Source organism: Cinclus cinclus, chromosome 6 (genome assembly GCF_963662255.1).
Source record: "Cinclus cinclus chromosome 6, bCinCin1.1, whole genome shotgun sequence".
Classification (NCBI taxonomy): Eukaryota; Metazoa; Chordata; class Aves; order Passeriformes; family Cinclidae; genus Cinclus; species Cinclus cinclus.
In genome coordinates, this window is record NC_085051.1 from 45,562,856 (window position 1) to 45,588,404 (window position 25,549).

At 40.4% G+C, this 25,549-nt stretch overlaps 1 protein-coding gene across 3 annotated transcripts in view; it reads right to left on the bottom strand.

The window, feature by feature from the left end:
* Positions 1–7,793: 7,793 nt before the first annotated feature.
* FOXN3 (forkhead box N3) overlaps positions 7,794–25,549 on the bottom strand; it is a 132,912-nt gene continuing 115,156 nt past the window's right edge. For all 3 annotated transcript variants that reach the window (XM_062495449.1, XM_062495448.1, XM_062495447.1), the window contains 2 exons: positions 25,135–25,243; positions 7,794–15,155 (listed from right to left, as the gene is read on the bottom strand). In XM_062495449.1, coding sequence (XP_062351433.1) covers positions 14,606–15,155; positions 25,135–25,243 — 659 coding nt within the window. In that variant the 3' untranslated portion in view covers positions 7,794–14,605. The remainder of the gene's footprint in view (positions 15,156–25,134; positions 25,244–25,549) is intronic.

Here is a 25,549-nt window from a genome sequence, read left to right on the forward strand (position 1 = left end):
AAATAGACATACCTGCAGCCATGCATTATTAAAGGGACAGCCCTAGTCTTTGGCCACTTTCAATTTGTCCTGCATTCTCCAATGGGACCAGGACCATTAGTCTGCTTACCTGGATGGCATCATCTCTGGCAAGATGCCAGAGATGTGGCAATGCCACAGCATTGTATCTGTGGGCTAATTGAGAATATGAACATGCAACAGGTAAAACAGGTAATGAGGAAGAGCACAGGTTCAGTTCTGCTCCTCTTGCTTCACCTCCCAAGATAGTAACACACCTCCAGAGCTACGGGGTGCCAAACCACGGCTGCCAGACCAGCATCAGGGAGTGGGAACAGGCTGCTGCTTGTATCCCAATGGAAAACAGAATCCATTTAGATTTGTAACAGGACTTGATCAGACATTTAAGCAATTTTTTTGCAGTAGCAACTTAAATGAATTAGTTATATTTTCCAGCCTACTGAACAGATCAGACAAGCAAATCATGTGCTACCTTCACAGCACAGCCTGGCCCCACTGGGTGCCATGAAGCTGCTCCTCAAGAGCCAGGCAGCTCTCCAGCCCCACAGTACCTGAGCAGGGTGAGCAAGGCAAACCTGCAGACAGCAGCCAGATTCTACCCAGAATTCAGATCTTATCAGACAACACTGTGTTTATAAGGCAGCTCCAAAATCTTGCTGGGAAGTCAATCAGGAGATCAGAGCAAAGTTCAGTGAGATAACCAGGGCTGGATGCAACACAGTGATTGCTGGGCAGGTCCCCAGTGACAAGGCAGGACTGTAGTCAAGCTGGCAAGTCAGTCTGCTGCTCAGGGTCTGGATCAACAGGATCCTTGGACAGGCACAGGCACAGCTCTGCCTGAGCAAGAGGCTGATACTTCTGTAGCATCACTCAAACACAGACTGACAGCCCAGGGATAGGCTGAAATGGGGCTCCTGAGTCCACAGGCAGCTGTGTAGGTGGAGACCCCAGATGAGTTTGGTCTGGCCCATTAAGGATCCCTGACATTAATCTGATTGTGCAAGACAAACATTTGCATTTTTATTTCAGCAAGAACCTCAGTTTGGAGCTGGTGTTTGTCCATGTCATGGAAATAAACATGCGCCAGAAAAGCTACAAAGAGAACGAAATGAGTATGCCAGGAGACTTTCATGTTTGAAAAGGACTTTGCCCTGAAGTATCCGCCTCTGCACAGCTGGGATGTGCTGATGTCTCCCCTGGGTTGTTCATTTGGCACCAACCACCTTGGGTACCCACAGCCAGGAGTCCCACCAGGCAGTCTCTTGTCTTCCCCACAGCTTGAGTAGCATTAGCTCTGACAGGCTGAAGGTTTTTCTCATCATTTACACCATCTGCCCACACTCCTCTGATATGGAACTAACTTCCATATCCAGACTCCAGGTTACAGAGTTCCAGTGCAAGAGAAAACACCAGCCTTTATTGCCAGAGATGACTAAAACTCAGCCAGATGAGCTGTGTATTTTTAAAATAAATTATTTTACAATAAATCCACACCGTATTTGCTTTTGTGACGGCCAGAGAGTAAGACAAAAATCTGCAGTTTGAAAGTTCAAATTGAAAGACAGATGTGAAGTGAGATGTCTTGGATAACTTAGGGATTGGGAATGGGGTCTTTTTCATGAGTTCATACATCAGCAGCTGACTGAGGAGATGAAAGCCAGCAATCTGGTAAGATTCACCGGTAAAGAGATGCAAACAAAACACTCTAGCCCAGATAAAAATGTTGTCAGCACAAGACCCTCTCAGCTTATTATCCTGTCCCTTGGCAGCCCCTCGGCATCCCTGCTGCAGCTCCAGCTCTGTTTAATTCCCTGTGCAGGTGTGAACTGAGCCTTTGCCCCAGAATTCTGGTGGTTGCTTGCAAGAAAAATTCCTGTCTTGGCAAGAAACCCCTTCCCTTTGTCAGCCTGAGTTGTGCTGAGGCTCCAGGCTTTTTCTCCCTCCTAACCCTAACCTCAACATTAGGAGTGGGCTAAGTCTTCTCTGGCAAACCCTGGCCCTGCCCCAGTGAGCAAAACTTCTGAGGGGCTAATCCTTCTGGCAACCCATCTTTTCTTTCAGTAGCCACTTTCAAGCTTCTCACTTTGTCTCAAAATCTGTATGTTAAAGTAACCTGTCTTCTATCTAAAATGAAATATGTTTGTCTTTTTATTTTTATACACATCAGACCGTTGTCCTCATAGCGAGCTCTCATGTATTTTAGTGGCATTCACAGTCTGCACGAATAAACAACTGGAGGCACTTGAAGGGATACAAGCTATGTCTGCCTTTGTCTGCCAGATAATTTTTTTCTTCTGTCCCTGAACAAGAAATTATTACAATTCTACCTTGCAAACACAGCCAGGCACAAGTTATTACTTAGCTGTAAGTTATTACTTAGCTGTTTCAAGATGAATTGTTGAAAAAAGAATTAAAAAAATCTCACATCTTTTGAAAATAATTAATCTTTTATTGTGGCCTCTGGTACTTAGCCCTCACACAGGCCACCCAAAGAGGCTCCAACACCTGGCTGCTCGTGGCTCCCCAGCCATGCCCAGCTGTGCATCCTCAGCAGTGACTTGTCCTACAGACCAGGTCCCCACGCGGTCCCTCCGGCCACAGTGAGCACCCCTGTCGGTGGAGATGATTCTACCAGTGCAATGGAGGTGACTGATTTGCTTCCAGTAAGATGCATTGTCACAGATCATTAATTTTACTGCAGCCTCATGGGAAGGGAGTGGTAAGGCAGCAGGGCAAGCAAGCAAACAGCTCCTGTCAGCATGGGAGTACGAAATGCCCAAACCATCAGGCTTCTAGTTCACCAAATCTCAGCAGCCCCCCAGTCTCACATTTGTTTACTCCCCAGTTCGCTAAAGCAAACACAATGCCTGGGTAAGGTGAGAGCTGTTTCAGAGATCAGATGCTGCTGGGTTAAGTCAGTGGAGTCTGTTTGCAAACAGTTTGGTTTTTTTTTAAACAGAGATAATAAAATTGGTGAAAGGACCTTAGTACCAGATTTTGTGTTTAGGGCAGCTAGTCTGCCAACACCTAGGATTGCCTAAAATGAAGCAAAGCAGGATCATAAGGAGGAAGAAAGGAGGATGGAGACATGACTTTTCAGCAGAAGTATATCCTAATATAGTACCTGGGAACTGGTTGATAATTCTCTCCCAAGCCATTCAAGTCCTCCATCCTTCCCACAGAGGTAATGAATGACCTTTAGCCTGAGGTTCAGCAAAGCCCTCCAGGCAGTATTTTACTGCCATTTCAACTTGGTACCTGAGTGCAGAAGTCACACAGGGCGGCTGGGCACATGGTGAGGAGCACAGTGCTGGGATAGCAGGAGCTGTGGCACAGACCAGGCAGAACAGCCACAATGCTCAGGAGTGGGCAAAACACTTCAAAAAGTGCTGAGACAGAAGCCCCTCATAAAGGAAAAGGTGTTAACAAAGCCACACTGACTTCCTGTATCAGATGCTGAGCACTTGCTTCTCACAGGGATTCTCCCCAGTCCTTTCCCTATGTACAACTCTTTTATGCCTCAAGTAGCACCAGGAGTCTCCCATACTGTGGTCTCTTCCTTCTCAACACTGAGAAGGAGCTTTCCTTTCCTTGCAGAAGCTTTGCTTTCCTTTTTTTTCCCCTCTTCCTCACCCTGCTTGCAAAGCCCAAAATGGCTGGCTGAATGCTGTTTGCAGCCTTGTAGGCAATATTCCCCAAATCCATTTGTTTTGGCATGGTGGATCACCCACTAGATCTCACTGCAGCATGGCTCCTCATTGCTATGCCAGGAGCAGACAGCAGGCACTGGCCACAAGGACAGTTGTGGCTCTGATGGATGATGATCTGCTTCTTACAGTGGTGTAACAGGCAAAGCCAGTTGTACTGGACTACACCCCAGGTACAGTGGCTTCTGAAACTGAGATGGTGAATGAACCAGGTTGGAATAAGCAAGTGTATTAATTAGTATGCTGATAGCTGAATAAAGCTATTTTTAAAATCACTGAACAGCACTGCACTTTACTATGATTGCAGACATTATGTAAGAAGATGATTAAAACCAGGTCCCTGCATCACAGACTGATCTGTGTTTTAGAAATGAAAAAACAAAGCTACACAGGAATGAGAGGAGACTGCACTATTTTAAAGGGCTGTCTGCCTGCCCTAATTAAGGGCAAAGGAACCATAGCATCAATGTTTTCATTGTCATTCTAACCCATCCTACTTTTTCTATCATATTTTGCCAATAAAGCATTTATTTTTGAAGACTGGGTTTGTACATACAGAAATGTCAGCTCAGGAGGGATCTGCTGCATCATCCCACATCACTAAGTCATTTTACAGGGTGTCCCTGATGCACAGCTTTTGCCTCCTGTGGTGCACCTACAAGGAGTGTTTTCCTCGTATTTGTTGATGTACTACCACTCATTTAAAAAAGAAGGAAAAGTAAAATGTGGGCATTAACTTTGTGTATTGTCTGACAGATAAGGAGAGGTTGTATCTCAGCAGCAGGAAGATGCTGCATTTCAGGACCAGGCTACCAAAAAATACGCTGTTGTTTTCAATGACAGTTATTTGGGAAAAGCCTCTAGAAACTGATTGTCATTAAAGACCTGGAGAGAACATTGCTTATGATGATAAGCAGAGATTTAAAAATTTTGTTTACAGTCTCCTGCACTGTAATGCTCAGATTGCTGTATATACACAATCATTATTTGATTCCTTACAGCACAGTGAATAGCAGCTCTGCTGATCAAATATAAAGTGGCAACCAATCCTAATGTAAATAGAAATATAAACAAACCCTGCAGATTTACAGCCAATAAAAATTATGTCAAACAGTATAAGATGAAAAACAGAGTGTATGCTTGTTATTAAGTCTGACAGGTGTTTGCGGTAGAGTGTTTCCATGAAGTTTCTCACCATCGTTAATCATCTGTACTTTATGATGAAGTTTAAAAACATCTTTAATTATCTTACATGGATTGAATGTGTCCACTCAAAAGTTAAAGTTGAAGATTTCTTCTTTTATAATATTTCTTTAAGAAGCAGACTTCACAGAATCAACTGTTACTTCATTTCCTGGCATAACACAGGATCTGGAGCATACAGAACAAAGCCTTTTGTTGTTATTTACATTCTCTTCTTTTTTTCTAGGCAACTTCCTCAGCCAGTAGGTGTGCATTATGCCAACAGAAGGGTCTAATGCCTCTTCAGAGGGGAGTCTGTACTACCAGATGCTGTTGTGTGAAGACAGGAATTTAACATGGAGGCCATACCAGTGTGGGCATTTTGTGTTGTAACCCTTTTGAGCGAGACACCCATCAAGTACCTGCCCTTGTAAGCAAGGTGGGTGAGCCTGGGGGCCCATGTTTTCCCTCAAGTGCCCTGAGATCCATCCTCCTTGTTTATTTGGATCCCTGGGGCTGGCACTGTTTGCCAGCAGGTGCTGAACTACAGCAAGAATGCAGAGATGTCTGGGTCGGGTAATGTCTCAGAGCCATAGCCTCTCTGGAAAGCAGCTGACCTGTGCTGCCCGGGCTGTTTGGACTTCTGTAGACAAAATCTGCAGTGTAAAAGCTCAAAGATCTCATGGTCCATGTCACATAGCCCCTTCTATTTCTACGTGGTGAGGAGGGGCAGGAGCCCTGCCTTCCCATTCTGCCTAGGGACTGCTATAGGGAAGACATGTAAAGGCTGGGAGGACAAGAGGCAGCTGGGTGCCCATACCAAGAGTGGGCACCTTAGCCATGGGGGTTCTTTTGCCCATGCAGCCCCCGAGGGCTCTCCCAGAGCACAGCCATGGCACCTGCTCCTCTGTGTTCCTCAGGGCAGGGCAGGTCCTGAGCAGGTTGAACACCACGATGGCTGAGCTGCTGAGGGACCGAGGTGCTGCAGTGGCCAGGAGAGATGAGCTGTCAGCACAGGGGTGGCAGCATCACCCATGTGGCAGCTGCCCAGGAGTGGGTCACAGCTGGTTTTAGCCCACTGAGGGCTGAGGTCAACAGAAAGGAGAATCAAGCCACTGGGTGCCACTGCTGCAGGCAGTCAGAGGGGCAGGGACTGCTCCTCCTTGGATGGATTTTACAGAGTAACCAAACCAGCACATGGCAGGCTCCTGGAGACCCACTTGAGATTGGAACAAATCTGTGCTCCTGAGGAAACCATGCCAGCACAGGAATTCCTGGAGTGGCTGCAGGCAGCACATGCTGGAGCAGGGACATCCCTGAAGAAAGAGCAGGGAAGACCTGCTACAATAAATCATGCTGCCCCAGGGCTTGCCAGAGGCATTTTGACAGATCGAGCACAATCCATGGTGCAAGTAAGGGTGTTGAGTCTGGAGAGGTGGTAGAACAAGTATTTATAATGTTTGTTTAAATTGCAGTTGCACAGGAAGTTGGTAGCACAGCTGGCATTCAGCACATCTCTCGTAGCATGCCTGAGCGAAATGGCTTAAGACCATTCTCCAATGCCCTATGCTGAAACAAGCCTACACCCAGGCTCTTGGCAAACTTGCTGGATTGTACATATAGGCTAAAATGTGTTCTGTGGAGACTGCAGGTCTCCTTGCTCCTCCATGCATGTCACTAGGGATCCATTGCTACGTGATCCTTGCCTAACTGGTGGCAGGTAGGAGGGGGATCCATTAGAGGAAATGGTTCAGAGCACAGCTAAGAGGTTTTGCCTTCTCATCAGTAACTCTCATCTCTTTGGCCAAGTTTCTTCTCTCCTTGTTCAATTGCAGCAGCAGTAGGCGGTGAGGTTCACTTACAAACAAACTCTTCCAGGCAATGCATGGAAGTAGCAATTGCCTGGACAGATATTGAGCTTGGGCACTTTTATGCTCTTTTTTCTGTATCTAAAACATTTGCTTCTTCTGTTCCACTTTCTCCTAGGATGTTCACATCCATCTTGCCCCTCAGAAGCCTAGTGAAGCAGTCTCCCATACTAACCACTCTGGATGGTATCAAGAAAAGAGAGGGGGACTCTTAGGTCAGCTGAGTTCCAGCTTCAGCAGCCATAAATTCTCATTACAAGGCCAAGAAACCACTTTCCCTGCTTCAGCATCGTTTCAAACCAGCTGTGAGAAAATCTGAGGAAGAATTGAGGGGCTTGCTTTCTTCTCAGTCCTTTTCAAAGTCAGTCTATTAACAGAACCTGTTAACAGAACCTGTTAACATAACCCTTTCAAAAACACAGGGTCTGAGGAATGCTGTGACTTGTAAGATTGTACTATTCACTTTAATTGGAGAAAGCCATTAAACCGTTACAATTTTTTTATACTCCTTATTATTCATTCTCTGAAGAGAATCCTTCTGCACCGTTTTCTTCAACTCTAGATTTAGGTGGGAGGATTGATGCACTGATTACAAAGGTATGCTCTTCAGGATGTTATATGTATGCCATACGACATTTTATTACTGGATCTCTTCTGACTACAGTTGCTAACTAAGAAAAACCCAGAAAACCCAAACCAAAACAAAAAACAATTCCCAATGAAACCAGTTTTGTTTCTGGGCTGCAAAAGTGATGAAAAAGGAAGATGGCACCCTAACTTGAATTGGCTTAGTATGTCTAGCCATTTGCACATGACAGCAAATTAACATGAACTGGTATCTATAGCACTGAAGAACCAGGTAACATCCCACAAGGCCAGAACTACTTAATAATGAAGGAATTAATTTGTTAAAAAAACCTTAAACAAAACAACCACTATTGTTCTTAGTATGTGGGCATATTCTGAAACTAATATTCACACAAATACAATAGTTCAATTGATGCAACTCAGTAATTTTTATTGCAACTGGAAGACAATACATCACAGAAACTTTATGGTAGGTTTTGGGAAAGTGTTATTTACAATAATAATTGATGAAATAGTTTGTCTTTGGCAATATGATTACACATCAAGAAAATGTAAAATGCAAGTATGCCTCTAAATCAACAATTTCATATTTCCTAAAGATCAGCTGATTGCACTTGCCTTCGGACTGCTCATTTAGGTAAACACAAATACAACTTAACATCACTGTTCATTCCCCGTCACAGTTCATATTTTAATATTGATGAAATTGGCAGTTTCAGACGCCAAGTACAGGAAAAAAAATTGGCTTATCACTGTACTAAATTAACTTATTGGCCAGTTAAGGTCCTGTGACCCTTAAGCATTGATACTAAATCTCTTGGTCTTTTGATTGCTTTATCACTTTTTTCTGTAAAACAAAATACTTCAGAAATTACAGATCAGAGTATAAAAAAAATGTACAAATTCATAATGCTTTTCATACACACACACAAATCATTCCCCCCAACATTTTACATCATGGCAGTTTTAAGTAGTGAGTGTGAATGATGCAGGCATGGAACTGGTTATCAAATACAGGTATGACTTTCAATTGCTGTCCCACACACATACTCAGGAAATGTACAATGCTCTAGTAACTTAAAAATGTACTCAAGTTCAATGTCATCCAAACAAAAAAAAAAAGAAAGTCTTGGGATTTCAGGCCACAGTAAACAGATGAAAAAGATTCCCATTTCTAGATTGTCAGCCATTCCAGAGTCCAGCATGTAGTTTTAGTATTCGGTAAAATCCCTTCTAGCACTAAAGGCCAGCACAAGCTGTCATTTATCCCTTAAACCCTCGGATGATGAGCTCCTGTAACTGCTGGCCTGATCCAAAGCCTCATGAAATCCACTGAAAATCAAAAACTGAAACAAAACCCCCTTTCACTGACTGTGAAAGGATGTTACATCAGGCTGATATTCCCCTCTTTTCAAAAGGAAATGTGATACAGTAGAAAAAACATTATATAGCTTCAGATAAATATATCTTGTTTTCAATGTTAAAACAAAACCCAAACTCCCCAAACCAGGAAAGGCTACTTATTAGAACAACTCAAAAGTGACCTTTAAATAATTTCTGGTTTTAAATGTATACCAGCAAAATACAGCACCATAGACACATTAGGTTGAGACTTTTTTTTTTTGGTCAGTGAAGCTAGTACTTGTTTGCTGAACTGTGGAAGAATTGTAAGGTCATGTACATGATCAAAGATAAAGCAACCCAGCTGACAAGTCTCTGCTTAATTCAAGAATAACCAGTACTAAAATTAAAAAACCCTAATAAACCACCATCAATTAATACTTTCTAAATAAAAGGGGATTAACAGATGAATTCACAAATGTATGCAGATTTATACAGAACACCGAATGTTGTGTGTAAATCCTTTATAAACTTCATCTCAAAACAGAAACACACAAAATGTATAGTTTGACTTACACATCCCATTTCAAAGGAAAAGAGACATCATTACAACTTGGTAACTGTGCTAATTGCAATATAAATCAAACAGAAATTCAGAGTTTGGCAGGTAACTAAGAAGAGGGTTATCACTTAGGTTATATAGCAAAGTGTTGATGTATATTACATAGAGTAGTATAAATAATAAAAAAGTATTATTTAAATTAGATCACAGTGCTGCATTATGTGCATAACAGTGTTTGATATATTACTGGAGGGCTGTGAAGAACACTACTAGAACTTAACTGGTCAGACAGTCAACACTGATACTCTGTTACAATCAGGAGGATGTATGGTTCAAATGCTCTTTTGGTGGCAAAGTTAAGAAAAAGTTTCAAAATATTTCCTATAAAATATGCCAATGAGCTATTCAGGCAGTAGTGATGTGCCCAAAGGAGCTGGGTTTGCATTCTCCAGGAAGTGAAGTAAATTGCATTGGAAATGCATTTTCTCAGTAGTCTGATCCTGGAGCACAGGAGAGTAATGTTTTCAAAAACACCTATGGTAGGATTAAAGCAAAAATTGTAATACCATTAATAATAGGGAAAGGATAAAGGTTTCCAGGAGCACTTGGATGTCTATAGCTCCACTGACTGCAAAGGAGACCAGACACCTTCAGGTTCTAGAAAACCTCAAGATTGTGCACACTCAGACCCACAGTATGATTCTTGGGGTGTCCTGTGCAGGGCCAGGAGTTGGATGGGTCTCTTCCAACTCAGCGTATTTTATGATTCTATAATCTACATTTTTAGATGGATTGGGATGGGTGCCAAAACCTCAGTGAAAATAAATTAACACTACTAAGAAACCAGGACAAAGTGTTGTTTTGGTAATTTTATCCATGGTGCCATTTGGTGTACAATTTAAGATTTCACTCTCTGCTAAAGTATGTTGATGTATCTCTACCTCACTCCAGTGAAGAATGCAGCCTCCAGCCTTTTTCTATGTCTTTTCCACAGGCAGGCAGTAATTCAGCTGAACACTGGGAGCCAAGGCATCTCCTTTGGGATTCCCTTTCCCCATCAAGGTATGAGAGAAACCAGAATATGAACCTCAACTCAATTGCAGGAGAGAACAATATCAGGACAGTTCTCTAGTCCTACAGGGCACACCTCCTCGCTCCCACATTTGGCTTTTTAGCTGTAAAGCCCTGTGATCTTTGTAGAACTACTGCCAGTTTTGCCAGGAGAAGATCAGAAACAGACTGCTTTCAAAAACAGCTATGGGGTGATACATTTAAGCTGTTCAAGACCTGTGCTTGCATTTTTAAATGCAAGCAGAATCTGCACCAAAATGCAGTAGGACATCCAACTGCTTGCAGAATGCAAGCACGATCAGCAGATTTCACCTCCCTGGAGATGCTAGTGAAATCTGCTTATGGCATTAGCTCTGGCTTGCAAGAGCTTCTTGCTGCAAAAGGCATATTCCAAAGGAACTCGCCATGAAGTCCAGCAATCCTTACAATTCATGTCTATGTGAAACTTGCCACTGAACACTTGCTGACCTCGCCCCCACCTGTCTTGGAGAAACGCTAATTTGGCAATACTTACAGAGTGAGAAGAAGGGAAGGTTAGAGATTTGACAACTTCTCACCCTAAAATGGCTTAGAAGGAAAGCAAACAAGCAAAATCACACCACCTCGTATCTGGCAAGTGAGAGAGTTTGTAATACAGTGCAATTACCAGTCCATTTTGACATCGTTCCGTTGAAGTAAAGACAACTCGATTAAAAGCTGACATCGTATTTCTTGGAAAACAAATCAATTTCAGTTCTTACACAAAAAAAAGGAGAACTTCTCTGATGGAGTAGAACCAGTTCTGACAAAGTTGCCATTGTCAGCCAGGCACAAATATGGTTTAAAAGGTGACTCCTAAATATTTCATACAATCCAAATCATGTACTTCTCATCAACAGTCAGAGTAAGCATCAATAAGGACAAGTTGTTTTTAAACACCAGAAAAAATCCATTGATAGCAGCCCAAACTGCTGGTTCCTGAACATAACTTTGTAAAATCCTACTAAAGAATACCTTCCTAGCAGATCAGAAACAAATTTTATATGAAAATAGATGCTTGCCAACATTTTAGGTTTACCAGCAAGTATATAGAGGACTTGTTGAAGTCTTAGATAGGTGTTATATATATATATCTATATATATATTTGTATAAAGATAACCTGCCTAATTAGATATTTATGCAAAATGACTGTTTTCTAAGATGAGTAATACTAGTGGTAATTATATATTTAGCCACCAAGAGTCCACATTAATGAATGGTACTTGTTCAGCAGATACTGATCTCATTTGTACTGACACACTGCAATCAGAGAAGTTGCTCTGGAATCAGTGTTGTGGACAGAATCTGGCCACTGGCACACAAACATGTTACTTTCCCTAGAGGACAGAGATGGCTGAGCCATGGTTTGTAATTTCTGCCACTAGATTTTTCAGTGCTGTTTTTTTGGTAAATATTAAGCCACTCCCAAGCTGATACAACTATGCATTAATGAGCAAAGGTGGTGGCAACATGATACTGTAGTATCTTCTATTTCAATTTACTCTCCTGTAAGTCTTTAGAAGATGAAGACCAAGTTCTCTTGTACAGGGTTGTGTGGTTCACTGCCTCCAAACTTTGGCTGTAGAGAGCATGGACCTGGGAAGAAGCAGATGATCCCAGTCTGATCGGACAAGGGAAATGTTATGGCTCATTCATCTCTGTGCTACCTGGCCAAGGGACTGGTCCTTCCTGTTTTCCCCAGCATTATCTAAAGGGCTGCCAACAAAAGTTTGTATCTACGTCCTCCTGACTTAACTAGTGCTGGGAATCAACCCTGCATGCAAACTGAGAGGAACAAGGCTGTTTCTTGTACTATCCATGGCTCTCTCTTATCTCCAAAGCTAGCAGCTGGGCTGAGCTCTGGCAGCTATCAAGCAGCTCTTGGATCCCAGGACATGCTGGCTGAGATGAGAGGCACACTTTTGCTGTGCTGCCCTGTTCTTTACAAAATGCTTGTGGAGCACAGGACCAAGTCCAGACCAGCCTGTCCTTCACTCCTTCTACCTCCTAAATGAGCACACACCACAGGCATCTCCAAATACAACTTCTAGCTCACTGCACTGAGTAGGAAGTCAAACCCTTCTCTAGCCCACTCTCCATAAACTAGACCCATCGTGGTGAAACTGCTGCCTGAAACAGCTGTCATAAAGCTAAACCTATACTCTTTAAGAAACCAATCATTTTGTTCTCTTAAGTGGTTGGTTTCCAGCATTTTCTTTTTGCCTCTAGGATACTCTAAGTGTAGAATTTTTCATGCCAAATGCAAGAATCCAGGTGAGAGAGACTGTTTTGTTTATTTCACAGCTTCTCTCTGCTGTAGTGGTTTTCAGTCTCATAGTCATCCTTACCAGGAGAGTAGCACTGTACCTGAATCACACTCTCTGTAACACTTGTTTTTATCTGGACACCTCCATAAGGCTCTTAACTAACTTCAAATTTTCATGGCAAATTATCGAAGCTATTTTCTTGTCTACTTATTCCTGAATCAAATCAGAGAGTTTCCTCAATTAACCTCCCATTATTCTCTTGATTCTGTCATACACACTCACTACTAAATTTGCCCTCAGATTATTGCGTCATGTTACACATGTACAGACGAAGAAAAGACACACTTTTTTCTTTTTTTTTTTTTTCTTTTTTAAAACAGAAGTAGGGAGAGGGGGGCTGAATGTGCAGACAAGGCAGTATAATTCAACCATCCAAGCCCTACCAGAGCATGAAGATTTTATTTTTTAATATTGCAGAGTAAGTTCCCCAACAGTCAGTGTTTGTCCCTGAAGAAGGTTAAACCTTAAACACCTGCTTCAAAAAAACCCCAACAATAACAAAAAAGAACCAAAACAAAAACAAAAACAAAAAAATATAAAACCCCCAAAAAACAAACTCTAAGCCTAAGGGCTTAAAAATTAGAGGCATAGCCTTTTTCTCTATTTTCTATATTTATATGAAAATAATTCATGCTTCATGCTAAATACATTATTTACCTTACAAGAACTTTGTCATCTTTGAATAAAAAAAATTGTTTGCTTTTTGTTTTCCCCCCTTCCCTATAGAATCCATGCAATGTGGATCAAATTTCTTCTGCTGGCTATGCTGGTTGAATCTGGAAATTTGTTGTCATTTTTGCACAGATGAATCCTGACTGATGGTCACTGCACACCCATTTCTGAGAGCAGTGTAGGAGCTCTTTTGTTGAACTTCTGAATTTTACTGTTCACCAATATGCTTTCCTTCTATTTTTAAATACAGAATACTACTAATGGCAGGTTTTGTAGCTTTGTTTCCCCTGTTAGATCAAAGACGTGATCCACAGAAAAAGATTTTGATGTACATTGTATCTACTGTAATTTCTTAGACTTGATTACTTTTCACTCAGGCAGTTTAGAAGACATAGTTTGTTTTTCCCTATTACTATTATTTTTTGCACGCAGTGCCAATCTTCAGGCTTATGGCTTTTTGAACATTCTTTCAATTTAATATAGAAGACAGAATTCAATGGTTAACAATGCTACTAACAGTCATCCCCTCCCATTTCACTGTTTTCACTGAAACCCATTGCATACATAGTTTAAATTTGCTCAAATTTAAGAGTTATCAGTCTTCACATTATGAGCCACATAGAATACGTGACACACTAGAAGTGCATTACTGCTTGCACAGTTGCCACCAGTGGCTGTCTAAAGACTTGTATGGCACAATATCTTCAAGTGCCACTAAATAGTTCTTGGTTGAGAAGTACGTGCCTCCTCTTTCCCACAGATCTCTTTATTCACATTCACTTCTAACCCAATTGTAAGGCCATTAAAAAAAATTATAAGGGCCAGGCCTGAATGAATACTAAATAATGCACAGCTCTTCTACTATAAGAGGGATTTCCACGTGCCCAATTTTACTCCCATCACATTAATGTTGGTTTCACTGTGTATTCAACCATGCATTTTTGACAAGCTGGAGAAAGCAATGGCGATTTAGGCTTTCCTTTTTTGTTAACTTTTTGTCTTCAGGTAATGAAAGCTTTTGTAAATTAGCTGAGTGTCAGTATGAGTTCTATGGCTTCAATCTCCTTTAAAAATAAAAATCTTAAGGGTCAAAAAAAAGAACCCAAAAAAACCAACCCAAAGAAACAAAACAAAAAGAAATAGAAGAAAAACAAAAAAGGAAAAAATTGCTGATATTGCCACAAATCATTAGAATTCACCTGACGTGCTGAAACAAAACTTTGTAAGTCCAAACAAATCATTGATTTGTTCTAATTTTTTGTGGTTTCCTTTTGCTCTTTCTGCCCCTTTGCCGTCCGATTGGTGATGTTGTTCAAACAGGATCGAATTCCTGCTAAATGCAGGAGTGATCCTGCTGCTTCTTTCATCTCCTCATCATCACTTTCAGGGGGCTTTTCTGTACGTCTCTTTTTAAGAGGCAGTGTGTCACTTGGTACTTTTTTCGCCTTCATTAAATGTTGCCTTTTCTTGTGCTGGGATGCATATCCACTGTCAGCTAAAGAATCCTTGGTCTCCTTCCGACTTTGCTTTTTTTCCTCCTCTTCTGTTTCACTATGGCTCTCATGGCTCTGGAAGCTAACTTCACTTCCTTCACTGCTGTCTTGGCTACCTTTAGTTGCAAATTCATACTGGTCATCAGCAGAGGAAGAGGAAACGGAGTCACTAGCAGGTGATGTGCTCCTGTGGTTGGAAGATTTGGCACTGCTGTAGTTGTGATCCTCCTTTGGGTCACCGCTAACAACTGGAGAGCCGCAGGACTGTTCGCTTTCCGTCCGCATCCGGCAGTTTGTTATTCCATTCCTGTCAAAACAAATCCAAGCACTCTTAGAAGCTACAGAGATGTGATCCTGATTCAAAGCAAAAGATGATAAAGCCAACTGAAAGATAAACTGAAATTACAATCTGAAACTATGACCATCAAAGTAATGTCCATGCAAGCTGGTTTCAAAGCTAATTGCTTGTGGATTGGACTTGACATACAAAACAAGCTAAAAATGCAAAATAGCACAAGAAGCAAGAACAAGTAGGGGATGGTTGCAAATAAACAATGTGTAAAACACTATTGATTTAAATTTCATTGAATAGTTTACCCTTCCAAAAATTAGAAAGAAAAATCCCCAACATTATTTTATCTACTGGGTAAATAAGCTCTGATAAATTGTATAAATAGTCCCTCTTCTTTTTCATATAAAGGGATAGTACCAAAAATGTGGGGAAGAGACACTAGCTTTCTGTGGCTATTCCTTGCCTCCTCTGAAAGACACTTTCCAACTCTAATTCCAACTCGCATTCCAAGTGCAGGAGATGTTTAACCTGGAAGTAGCACAACTTCTATTTAGGACTCTTTCCAAGAGAAGGAGCAACCAGGTCAGTCACAGTTCTGATCCTGATCAGTTAATAAATAACCTTAAAAGCAATACAATCTTAAGCCAGTAGCTGTCAAGAAAATATTAGAATGTATTCAAAACCAAGCAGAAAGAAAAAATAAATATGGATTGGCTCTGAAGCTGTCATTTCCTCCTTTGGTTTTATGGCACCTTGTGCAGTGGGAACTACTGTAGCATGATATATTTAGAAATGAACAGGTTTTTTTTCTGGAGTGAAAACTATAAGAGCATTGCCACTGACTATAAAAAAATAGTATACGATGCTTACAATGAAGCGATTCTGTGCAATGCTTAACTCCTGCTGAAAAGGAGGAGAGTAGGATGCTTGTCATTGAGTAAAGCCATCATCACTTCCACCTGCCAGTTTACCAGCCTTGAACCTCTCTGTCAGTGAAAAAAAATCCAACACAAAAGCAAGGCTCTTTAAACCTTCACTTGATAAACTGATTTAAAGCCTACTTTTGCCATCTTTGTGCTACAGTTGGAGTGTTTGCACACTTGAACATAGATGTTTCTTAAGAGGAATGGCACAGTGGCAAGTCCAGAGTATTACTGCTCTTCTACTTTAAAAAATGGAAAAGTAGGTTTTAGGCAATGGACCTCATGCATGGTTTCCTTATACAAAAAACAGCAGAGTATTACACATTTCTGAAAGGCAAGGTTGAAAGGTGGGGGAAAAAAAAAGAGTGTTATGCAATTCCACAATTCCTGTTCATCTAAATGCTCTTGTCTGCAAGAGCTCGCTGAGATAATAAATCCTTTTGCATTTATGAACCAGTGACAGGACAATGCTAGAAGGAAGCAAATTCATCGGTCATTCCAAATGTTATTTACAGCGCTTTCAAAGAAATGTATAGAATAGAAAGTACACTTATTAACAAAGAAAGCCCCTTGTCAACCTCCTTTGCTCAACAAAATTACTTTCACCAAGATTTCTGAGTAGATGCATGATCCATAAATTCCGTACAGAACTCAGAAGGAATACACAAAGCTCCTTCAATTATTAATAACTAAGTGCAATGTCATTCATGATTGTGCAGCAAGCCAGCTGCATTGACTCTGTGATGGCTTGCAACTGCAGGGGTTGTCATTAGAGGATGCCAAATGCTTAGAAGAAGAAATCATCCATACTAAGCTAGTTATAAGGTGAATTTATAACCAACTCCTTAAGATCAGCCATTACAAGGAAGCATGTGATGAATTTTAAGTGACAGATTTTTCATTTTTAGGGTAAATTTACATTTAAAGATGTTAAAAATTATCATAAATTAGCATAAAATTAAAGTTATTTGATTTTACTAGGCAGCTAAAAGTCAGAGCAATATGGCTCACTAAAAATCAAACGCTACTAATTTTCCATTAAAAAATAACAATCAATTCTTGCTCCGAGGAAACAAATACAGGACAGAATAGGTGGGAACTCAAAGGAGATTCCTACTGACTGCAAGTGAACATGGCTTCTAATGGATGTGATTTTAACCAAGACACCTATTGTCATGCTATTTAAATCTACTCTTGTTAGTTTGTACCGAGAAACTGTCAATTAAATGAAGGCCACAGCTCCATGGAGCAGCACAACCACATGCCAAAGAAATATCCCTGACTTGCCCTGCTCTTGAGTATCTGGTGTTGCCTTTACATAAAGGGGTTAGAATTTGGATTCAAAAGCTCTGCACAAGGGACATACTCCAGATCCCAATTCCTACAAATCAGCACAAAAATAGAATGAAATACCCAGGGAGTACCAAGGGACGTCCCAGGGGAGGGTGTATTATGGGGTTAGTATCCCACAGTCAGTGTCTGCAAACAGAGATGCTGGTAAAGAAAAATGTAAGTTCACAAAGAGGTGTAAAAAAGGGATTGCTTTAAAAAAAAAGGAGGGGGGGGGAAGAATAGGAAATACCAATACACTTCAGAAGAAAGGTTTCTATGGTGGAACTGGTCAGGAAATGGGTATCATTTGCATCTCAGAAAAATCTTTGTGTTTCACTTACATTTTGAAAGATTTCCAACCAGTTCTGCTTGAGGAAATACAAAAGGAAGAAAAAGCAGGTCAAGGAGAGAATTAGCAAAGGATATTTCCAGAAAAGTAAAAAGTTATACAGGCAGAGTGCTTTAGGATATTCACAACATCAAAAGTCATGTACCCTGGAAGTAAATTAATCTGATCTGTATCTTAACATGCAATAGCTCAAACATTAGATGAATTACTTATAACTGATATTATTAGATTAGTAAGAGTTGAATGAACTAATATCTAAACAATTCATATTCCACACATGTTTCTGAGACATTCTCAAACTCTACACTGCTCTTACACAATCATATATTCATTACAAAATGAATCTGTGATCTACTTAGTCCAATCTAGACCATCCGTGAACAGAACTCCCCTGGGTTTCAGGACACAGATTTTGGCTAGCTCAATCTATTTTTGCTCACAGTTCTGGTTGTAACTCTCACTTTGTAAATGAAACAATAATAGATTAACAAGCGCCTGCTCTGATGTTGAGTATTTTTAAATTACAGAGGGAAGAAAAGGCATTTAAGTATTCTGTGCTTACTATAACAATGAGGGGAAATTTATTTTCTGTAATACCTCATTGCATCCCCACCCCCCTTTTTTTGTTCAGAACTTTATTTCAAAATTTCCAGAAAATGACATATTTTCATGTTTTAAAGCAGTGGCTTGCTCTTTCAGGAAAGTTGATGGGACAGTCTCCAGAGCTTTTCATCCTACTGACATGGACTACGTTATTTGATTGAGGGAACTGAGCCTAAAGCAATGTGCACAGATTCTTTTTAGAATATTTCCAGTTGGTTGTAGCACAATGACACTCACTACTCAAGCAGTGCAGATATAAGTTTGGACTTCTGAAAGTCTGACTTCATTCCCACTGTTAACAGACATGAATTCTGCTACCAGTGTGATCAGAAGCCAAACAGGACTCCCAGCAGCTGGGTCTCAAGTTAGAGGAAATAATGTCCTTTGCACAGTGTTAGTGCCCCTGCCTTTCAAAGAGGTCTTCTGCAGGAGGAGACAAAAGTCTGTCATTTTACCAAGTAAAGGCATATCTTCCTTAAATTTCTCTTCTAGCTTGAAAGAAAGGTAGGTAATCACATTCTGTTTGCAAAATGGCAAAGGTTTTGCTGAAAAATACTTACTGCATTTCACACTTGAGACAGATATATTCCTTTGATGAACAAAGAAAACCTATGTGAAGTTTAAATATCACCTTAATCTACCTCTGATCCTTCTGGATGACAGATAGTGTGTACCCACAGATGACAGTTTTTGGAAACACACAGTTAGAAGATGCAGAGAAAACACTACAGGTAAGCTGGGTTTGTAGATTTTGACATGTTCCAGGTTTGCTTAAAAAAAACCCCACTTTTTATTTCAAAGGGAAATTCAGTTCAGTCAGAACTCAGCTACATCTAGCTGAACTGCTTCTTAAAACTACTACAGACCAGCAGACAGAAGGATGAGCAAGCATATTTAAAGTAAGTGGTACTCACTTGCTCTGCAATGAGATTCTGTCAGGGGTTACTGAGTTAAAAGTCAACTGAGTTGCTTGCAATAGTGACAGAAGCTCTTACAAAAGTACTTCAGAGAAAAATTGTATGCAAAGGACCACAGTAAATACAATTCATGAACTGCCAGAAGTATCAGCAGCAGATCTGAAATTAAGACAAATGGAGCCCTGTGCATTTTGTAAAGAAAGAGTAATCAAGTCAGTCAGCATTACTGTCCTTTAGTTACTAAAGAATTCCTTCAGCTCCCAATGATAACTCATCCTGCCTGTTACAGCTGGGGACAGGAATGCAAGGCAACAGGGACAACCTGGGGTTTGTTAAGCTGCCAATGCCATCATGCCAGTGGTAAGCACTGCATAGATACAATTAAGAATATATGGAAGGCAATACCTACCAATTCCTTTATCTAAGCAAAAATAGTAATTCACAGATAATGTAAGTGAATTATAATAATTCTACTTATGCACTGGCATCTACTCTGCACATGCTTCTTATGTTTGTTTTATTTAATCACTGCTTGGATGGCTGCTTCGAGGGAGGAAAATAGAAGCAAAAATAAAGTCAACACGAGAAATAAAGTCACAATAATAAAAGCTATGCCCAAGGAATAATCTAGTAATTGCCCAATAATTTTGAAGTGCAAATAATTCTAAATAACCCTTTTCCATCTTCAGATAAGGTTAAACACAAAACTCATTCTTGTCATGCCCAAGTGATCAAGAGTAGCATAAGGAACTATTAACTGCATTAACAGCAGAAGAACAAGTATTTTAAAATCTACTCATGATGAAGTAGATAAGGTTTGTTAGTGTTGCATTTTGTGGGGTTTTGTTGTCTTTCTGATTAGTTTTGTTAATTTTCTTTTATTCCTCAAAATCAAGGAAGAGCTGTAGCTCTGCCAGTGCATGTCCACTTGCTTTCCCTATGAGAAGAAAAATTTTATCTTGGAAACTTGAATAGAAGTATTTTTTCACTGAGGGAAATAGTTTGGGAAGCCTGTTTGCAATTTACAGGTAATTGTGACATTCCTTGAATATGTCTGTGTTTAACTCCAGCCAGCAACTATGCAGCTGCTTGCTCTTCCCAGCTTCAGGTGGGATTGGGAGGAGATTACCTTGGATAAAGGTAACCATGAGTTGAGATATCAACACTTTGAAATAAAGGAAATAATAACAAAACCAGTAACAACAATGATGATGAAGATGATGAAAAGATAGGCAACAAAAAGGGGAATAAAACACAAGAAAGATAAGGGATGTGCAACGCAACTTCTCCCAACTCAACCCATCCCTCAGGAGTGATCAGCTCCTCCCTTCCAACTCTCCAGATTATGCTCTGTGGTATGGAATATCCCTTTGGCCAGTTCAGGTCACCTGCCCTGCCCCTGCTCCCTCTCATCTTCTTGCACCTGCTCACTGGCAGAGCATGCAAAACTGAAAAGCCCTTGACTTGGGACAAGTTCTGCTCAGCAACTAAACCATCAGACTATTATCAACATTATTCTCATACTAAAACCAACACACAGCTCTGTACTACTAGGTAGTAATGAATTACTAGACTACTAGGTAGAAAATGAACTCCATCCCAGCCAAAACCAGGGCAGAGTAAGTACAAGCATTTGGTGAAGAAGAATTAGATGTAATTTCCCAATAATTTTTATTTTTAATCTGCAGTTATTTAAAACCCAAGGTATTGCTAATGAACAGTACCAAAAGTAATCTAACCTATTACCTAGGCATATGTAGCATATAAAGAAGGGGTTTTTTTAAAATATTACCAAGGATATTTTGTAAAACATCTTCTGCCAAATAACCTGAACCAAACTACAAGGCCTATGCTAAACAGCTAGTAAGATTTTCTGTGGGGTGAATTTCCATCAACCTCACCTCAGTGGATCTCTCCACATTAGGGAGATGAGAGGCTTAGGTTCAGTAGCTCTACTGAAGGGCAGCAGGACTTGGACATAGTCACAAACCACGCACACACTATGGATAAGCGGAGAAAATCACAAACATCACAGTGAAAATGACGTTATGTAATCTCAAATGTTAGATCAACTTCCAAGCTTGTGCTCTTCCCAGGGGTTGATGTTAACAGGGAATACCTGACTCCTGTGGAAGGTGATTACATGCGGTAAGAGCTTCGTGCACCTTGCCAAGACACGTCAATGTCACGTGCACTGACCACTTTGACAGATACTGTTCCTACCAAAGCAACACAGAAGTCCTCCTAGGAAAACATTTAAAATATATTTTCCAGTGGACGATGATAGGAAGAGCAATAGCTCAATTTCACAACCAGCTCCTTGCTGCATGTAAGGAACTACTGGCTTTGCTTGCTTTCATTGAATACCTCTGTTTGTCAGTATCTTCTTTTCTGCATATCCAGACTATCACTGCATTTGCTTTTAGACTCTCTCAGGGAACTATACAAGGATATGGTCTGCCAAAAATATCCCCAAAATATGATGGATCTCATGCTAGACATGCTACACACTGTGCAGCTTTGAAGCGTTGTTTTCCCTGCTGTTTTTGGGTGGGTCTTAGACTTGTCAGCCACTACATGGAAAATATGGATAGTAAACAAGCTAAAAGTGGTGTGAATAAAGTAAATAAAAAGCTACTGTCAAAACACATCCAATTATGCTCTGTTGTGGAGATTTAACACCAGAGGATGATTTTCAAAGTAAAAATAGTGTGGGATGCCTTTCCATTTGTAGATTAGTTTGGAATGAAAGGCCTATTTTTGCAATTTAAGCCAAATGCACTACAAAATAATGATAATCTCCTCAACTGCAGTTCTTTATTCTTGGAAAGTCATGTTTGTTAAATAATTTTCAGGAGGGTTTTTTTTCCAAAGTACTTAATTCAATTGTACCTTATTTTATACATAAAATATAAAGTAATTACATAGAATTACAAGGGAAGTGCAACACATTGATACCTTGTGCAGGAACAAGATATGCAGCACAGTAAACTTGTCTATTGATGGGAGTTAACACATCAGAAATCACAGATTTCAGCTTCTTAGTCCAATGATATAGTTTTGGCCCCCTTTCTGAAAAACAGATTAGCTAAAACACCCCACCTAATTACAACTGCAAATTTAACCCAAGACCAAACTTTTTGTTAGTGTGTTTTGGCACTAATGGCACTGCACAACACAACAACATACTGCAAGTTATTTGCACCAGCTTGGGGGACAACTAAACCAAAGACCATTAAGATATTGCGGAAACAGGACACAAAATGAAATAAACAGCTCAGACAGCAAGACCAGCATCCTACAGAAGAACCTGTGATTCCTACATACAGTAACTAAAGAAAAACAATTAAGAGGTTTAACTTATTCTGCAACTATCTGCTACTACAAAAATGCTAATAGTCCCCTATGAGAATGACAAGAACTACCTTCTTCAGTATATAGGCTTCTCAGTATATAGGCAGAAGAACATAATTTCAGCAGAAAACTTACAGGAGACTGCACCATATGCCATGGCTGCCCAGACCTCCCTCTGGTAAAAACTAGTGGGGAAAATCAATCTTTCTGCACCTAAACAGGTCCAAAAACATCCCCTGCCAGCCTGACTGGACCATCATCCTCTGTACAGGAATGACAGCTCCATCTGAGCAATCCACCTACTCTTAAAATTGCAAAAAAAGGCTGCATGGATGCTGTGGGAAATTTCCCTTCCTGCACATTATAAGCAGAAGTTATTCTCATGAGATGCCATGAAAGCTCAACACGACAGGTCCTATTTAGTCTTGTATATCTGAGGAAAGGGGTTGCCACAAAAGACCAGTGCTATTTTAACAGGAACTGATAACAGAAGTATACAGTTTTAAGAGGACGAGATGATGTTCTAAGAGGCACTGTGAATCCAGATTGATCTTCTTCCTAAAAAAATCTGAATCATATTATCCCTGAGGGAAACAAGACAAAACTGCCTACTGAACTTGCTCTGTTGAAGACAGTCCTCTAACTTCTCAAAAGCTTTCAAAGCCTCTTGTCTGTGCTTCCCTCTGCCTTTCAAGAATTAAAAGAGGGGATGTTGCAGGAGATTTTAAATATGAGCAGACATTATGCACATCAGGAATATATTCATAGCAAGCTATTTCTAATACTGCCTAAGGCTGGAGAAGAGAACAAAAAGAATTAGAAATGTCTGCATTGACTAATTATAAATGCTCTTCTGTGAGACAGAGCAAAAAGAACATAAGCAAGGGAGGGGTAAAATCCCTAATTTCCCATCTCTACGTTAACAGGTAGATGGTCAAGATCCTGTTCTCTACTTGCTGGGAAAAAAGCATGGGAAACAGTTCTTTGAAAACATATAAAATTTAACTATATACAGCTTTGCAGCACAGCAATTTGAGGATGCCGACACAGAAGTAAGTTTTCAAGTGGCCTGGAAGTATAACAGTTCTGTCTCCTCTGTGAGTCAATTCTGATTATGAAACAGAGTCTAAGCAGGAAATACAGATTTGTACAACTCCAGAGAGAATATTCAGACCACTATGTGCTCCATTTAGCTTGAAAACCTCATAAAAATTACATATAATTAATGATCTGGTAGTCCCATGGCTCTGCAATCCCCACTGGAGCAGAATACAAGTCCTGGGTAAAGCTAGTGGCAAAGCTGGTGGAGAGAGCTGACCCCTGCTGCTAGCAAGGCCAAGCTGTGGTAAAGAGAGATGGCAAGGAACTCTCCAGAATTCTGGAGGATGACCCTTGGGGTTGCATCCCTCCAGCATAGCAAATGGGAAAAGCAGCTGAAGAACTTGCTCATCAAAAAATATGGATTTTATTTCAATTAGTGTCTTCCCCTCTATGCATTTTAAGCACCAAGAGTACATGAATGTCATAGGCTCTCTCTGTATTTCTCTCCATTTACTGGATGGAAATACTGCACCCAAAGGGCAAGACAGTGATTCTGAAAAGGGATAAAAAAAAAAGAAGCATGTAAATAGTAACAGAATAAGACCTACCAAGATACTTTATTTTGCTGCCTTGCAGCCCTTTCCTGAGAAGAGAGAGTGCAATTGGAACAGCACAGTAAAGTGAAGTCAGCACTAATTATGAAACCCCACCCAGAATACCCAACTGCCTGAGCTGAAATAGCTTTTGCAGATACTGAGAGTTCTGAAAGAGGAGAGCAATGGCAGTACACTTGACCAAATTAATCTCTTTCGTGACTTACTGAAAATGGAGCTACACCCTAGGCAAATTGTTCTTCCACCAATAAACCAGCACTGCTTTAAGCAAAACAGACCACTGAACCACAGTTCCTACTGCCATCACTAGATGTCTCTTACTGCCCTGCTTCCTGATAGTTGAGTATCTTAAACAACATTTTACCCTTGAATGTTTCAGTATAACCTTGAAATAAAACTGTACTGAAAGAAACTGCCTCACAAAGATCTAAGTCGAGAACAAAATGACAGCTGTATGTTCAAATAGCTTTCAGGATTTGCTTGAATATTATTGATACTCTTCTCTCTGGTATTTAATCCTGGAAAAAGTCTTTAAGAAAAGGAGAGACGGGAAGAGCAGGGAAAAGCATTTGCACTTAGAAAAACAGGCCACTATAGGAGGTTCTCACCACAAACTGCCTGCAATTTGCTCCTGAAAATAAAACTGCTTTTCACAAACCACTGCGCAACGGACAGATATGCCATGACTATCTTGCAAAAGATGATACCCCAAGAATTTTAGGTGGCAGTTTTATTTCATTTAGAACCTCAGAAGCACTGGCAAGTAGCAAAATACCTATTTACCAGAGCTTACATATAATTTTACACTTTCTGCAAAATACTAACTTATTTCATACAGATCCCACAATGATGCACTCTTACCTTACTGCGACAGCCATGCTCCCTATAGGGTTGATTGGCAATGGCCTGGCTCCAGGAAATATTCCTCTACTCAGTACTCGAGCTCCATTTTGTATCACTCCCGAAGGAACTAAAAACAAAACAAAACAAAACATAGAATGTTTTTTCTTCTAAAGGGGAAGTTAGAAAAATATGGGAGCAAAATGTGGAACTTAAGCTTTTCAAGGTACTGAAAAACCATTAGAGAGGCTCGTGCAGTACACTGCTTACCTTGGACATCTCAGCCTTGAGTCTTCTGAGTGCTATTCTAATTCCAAAGTTATTTTCATGTCAAACAATGATAACATGGCTTGCCAAAGCCACTGTCTGACCTAGTTGCTGCAGATCATTCCTTGTACAAATGAATCACTTTTGTTTTGTAATTGCTGTTCTGCTG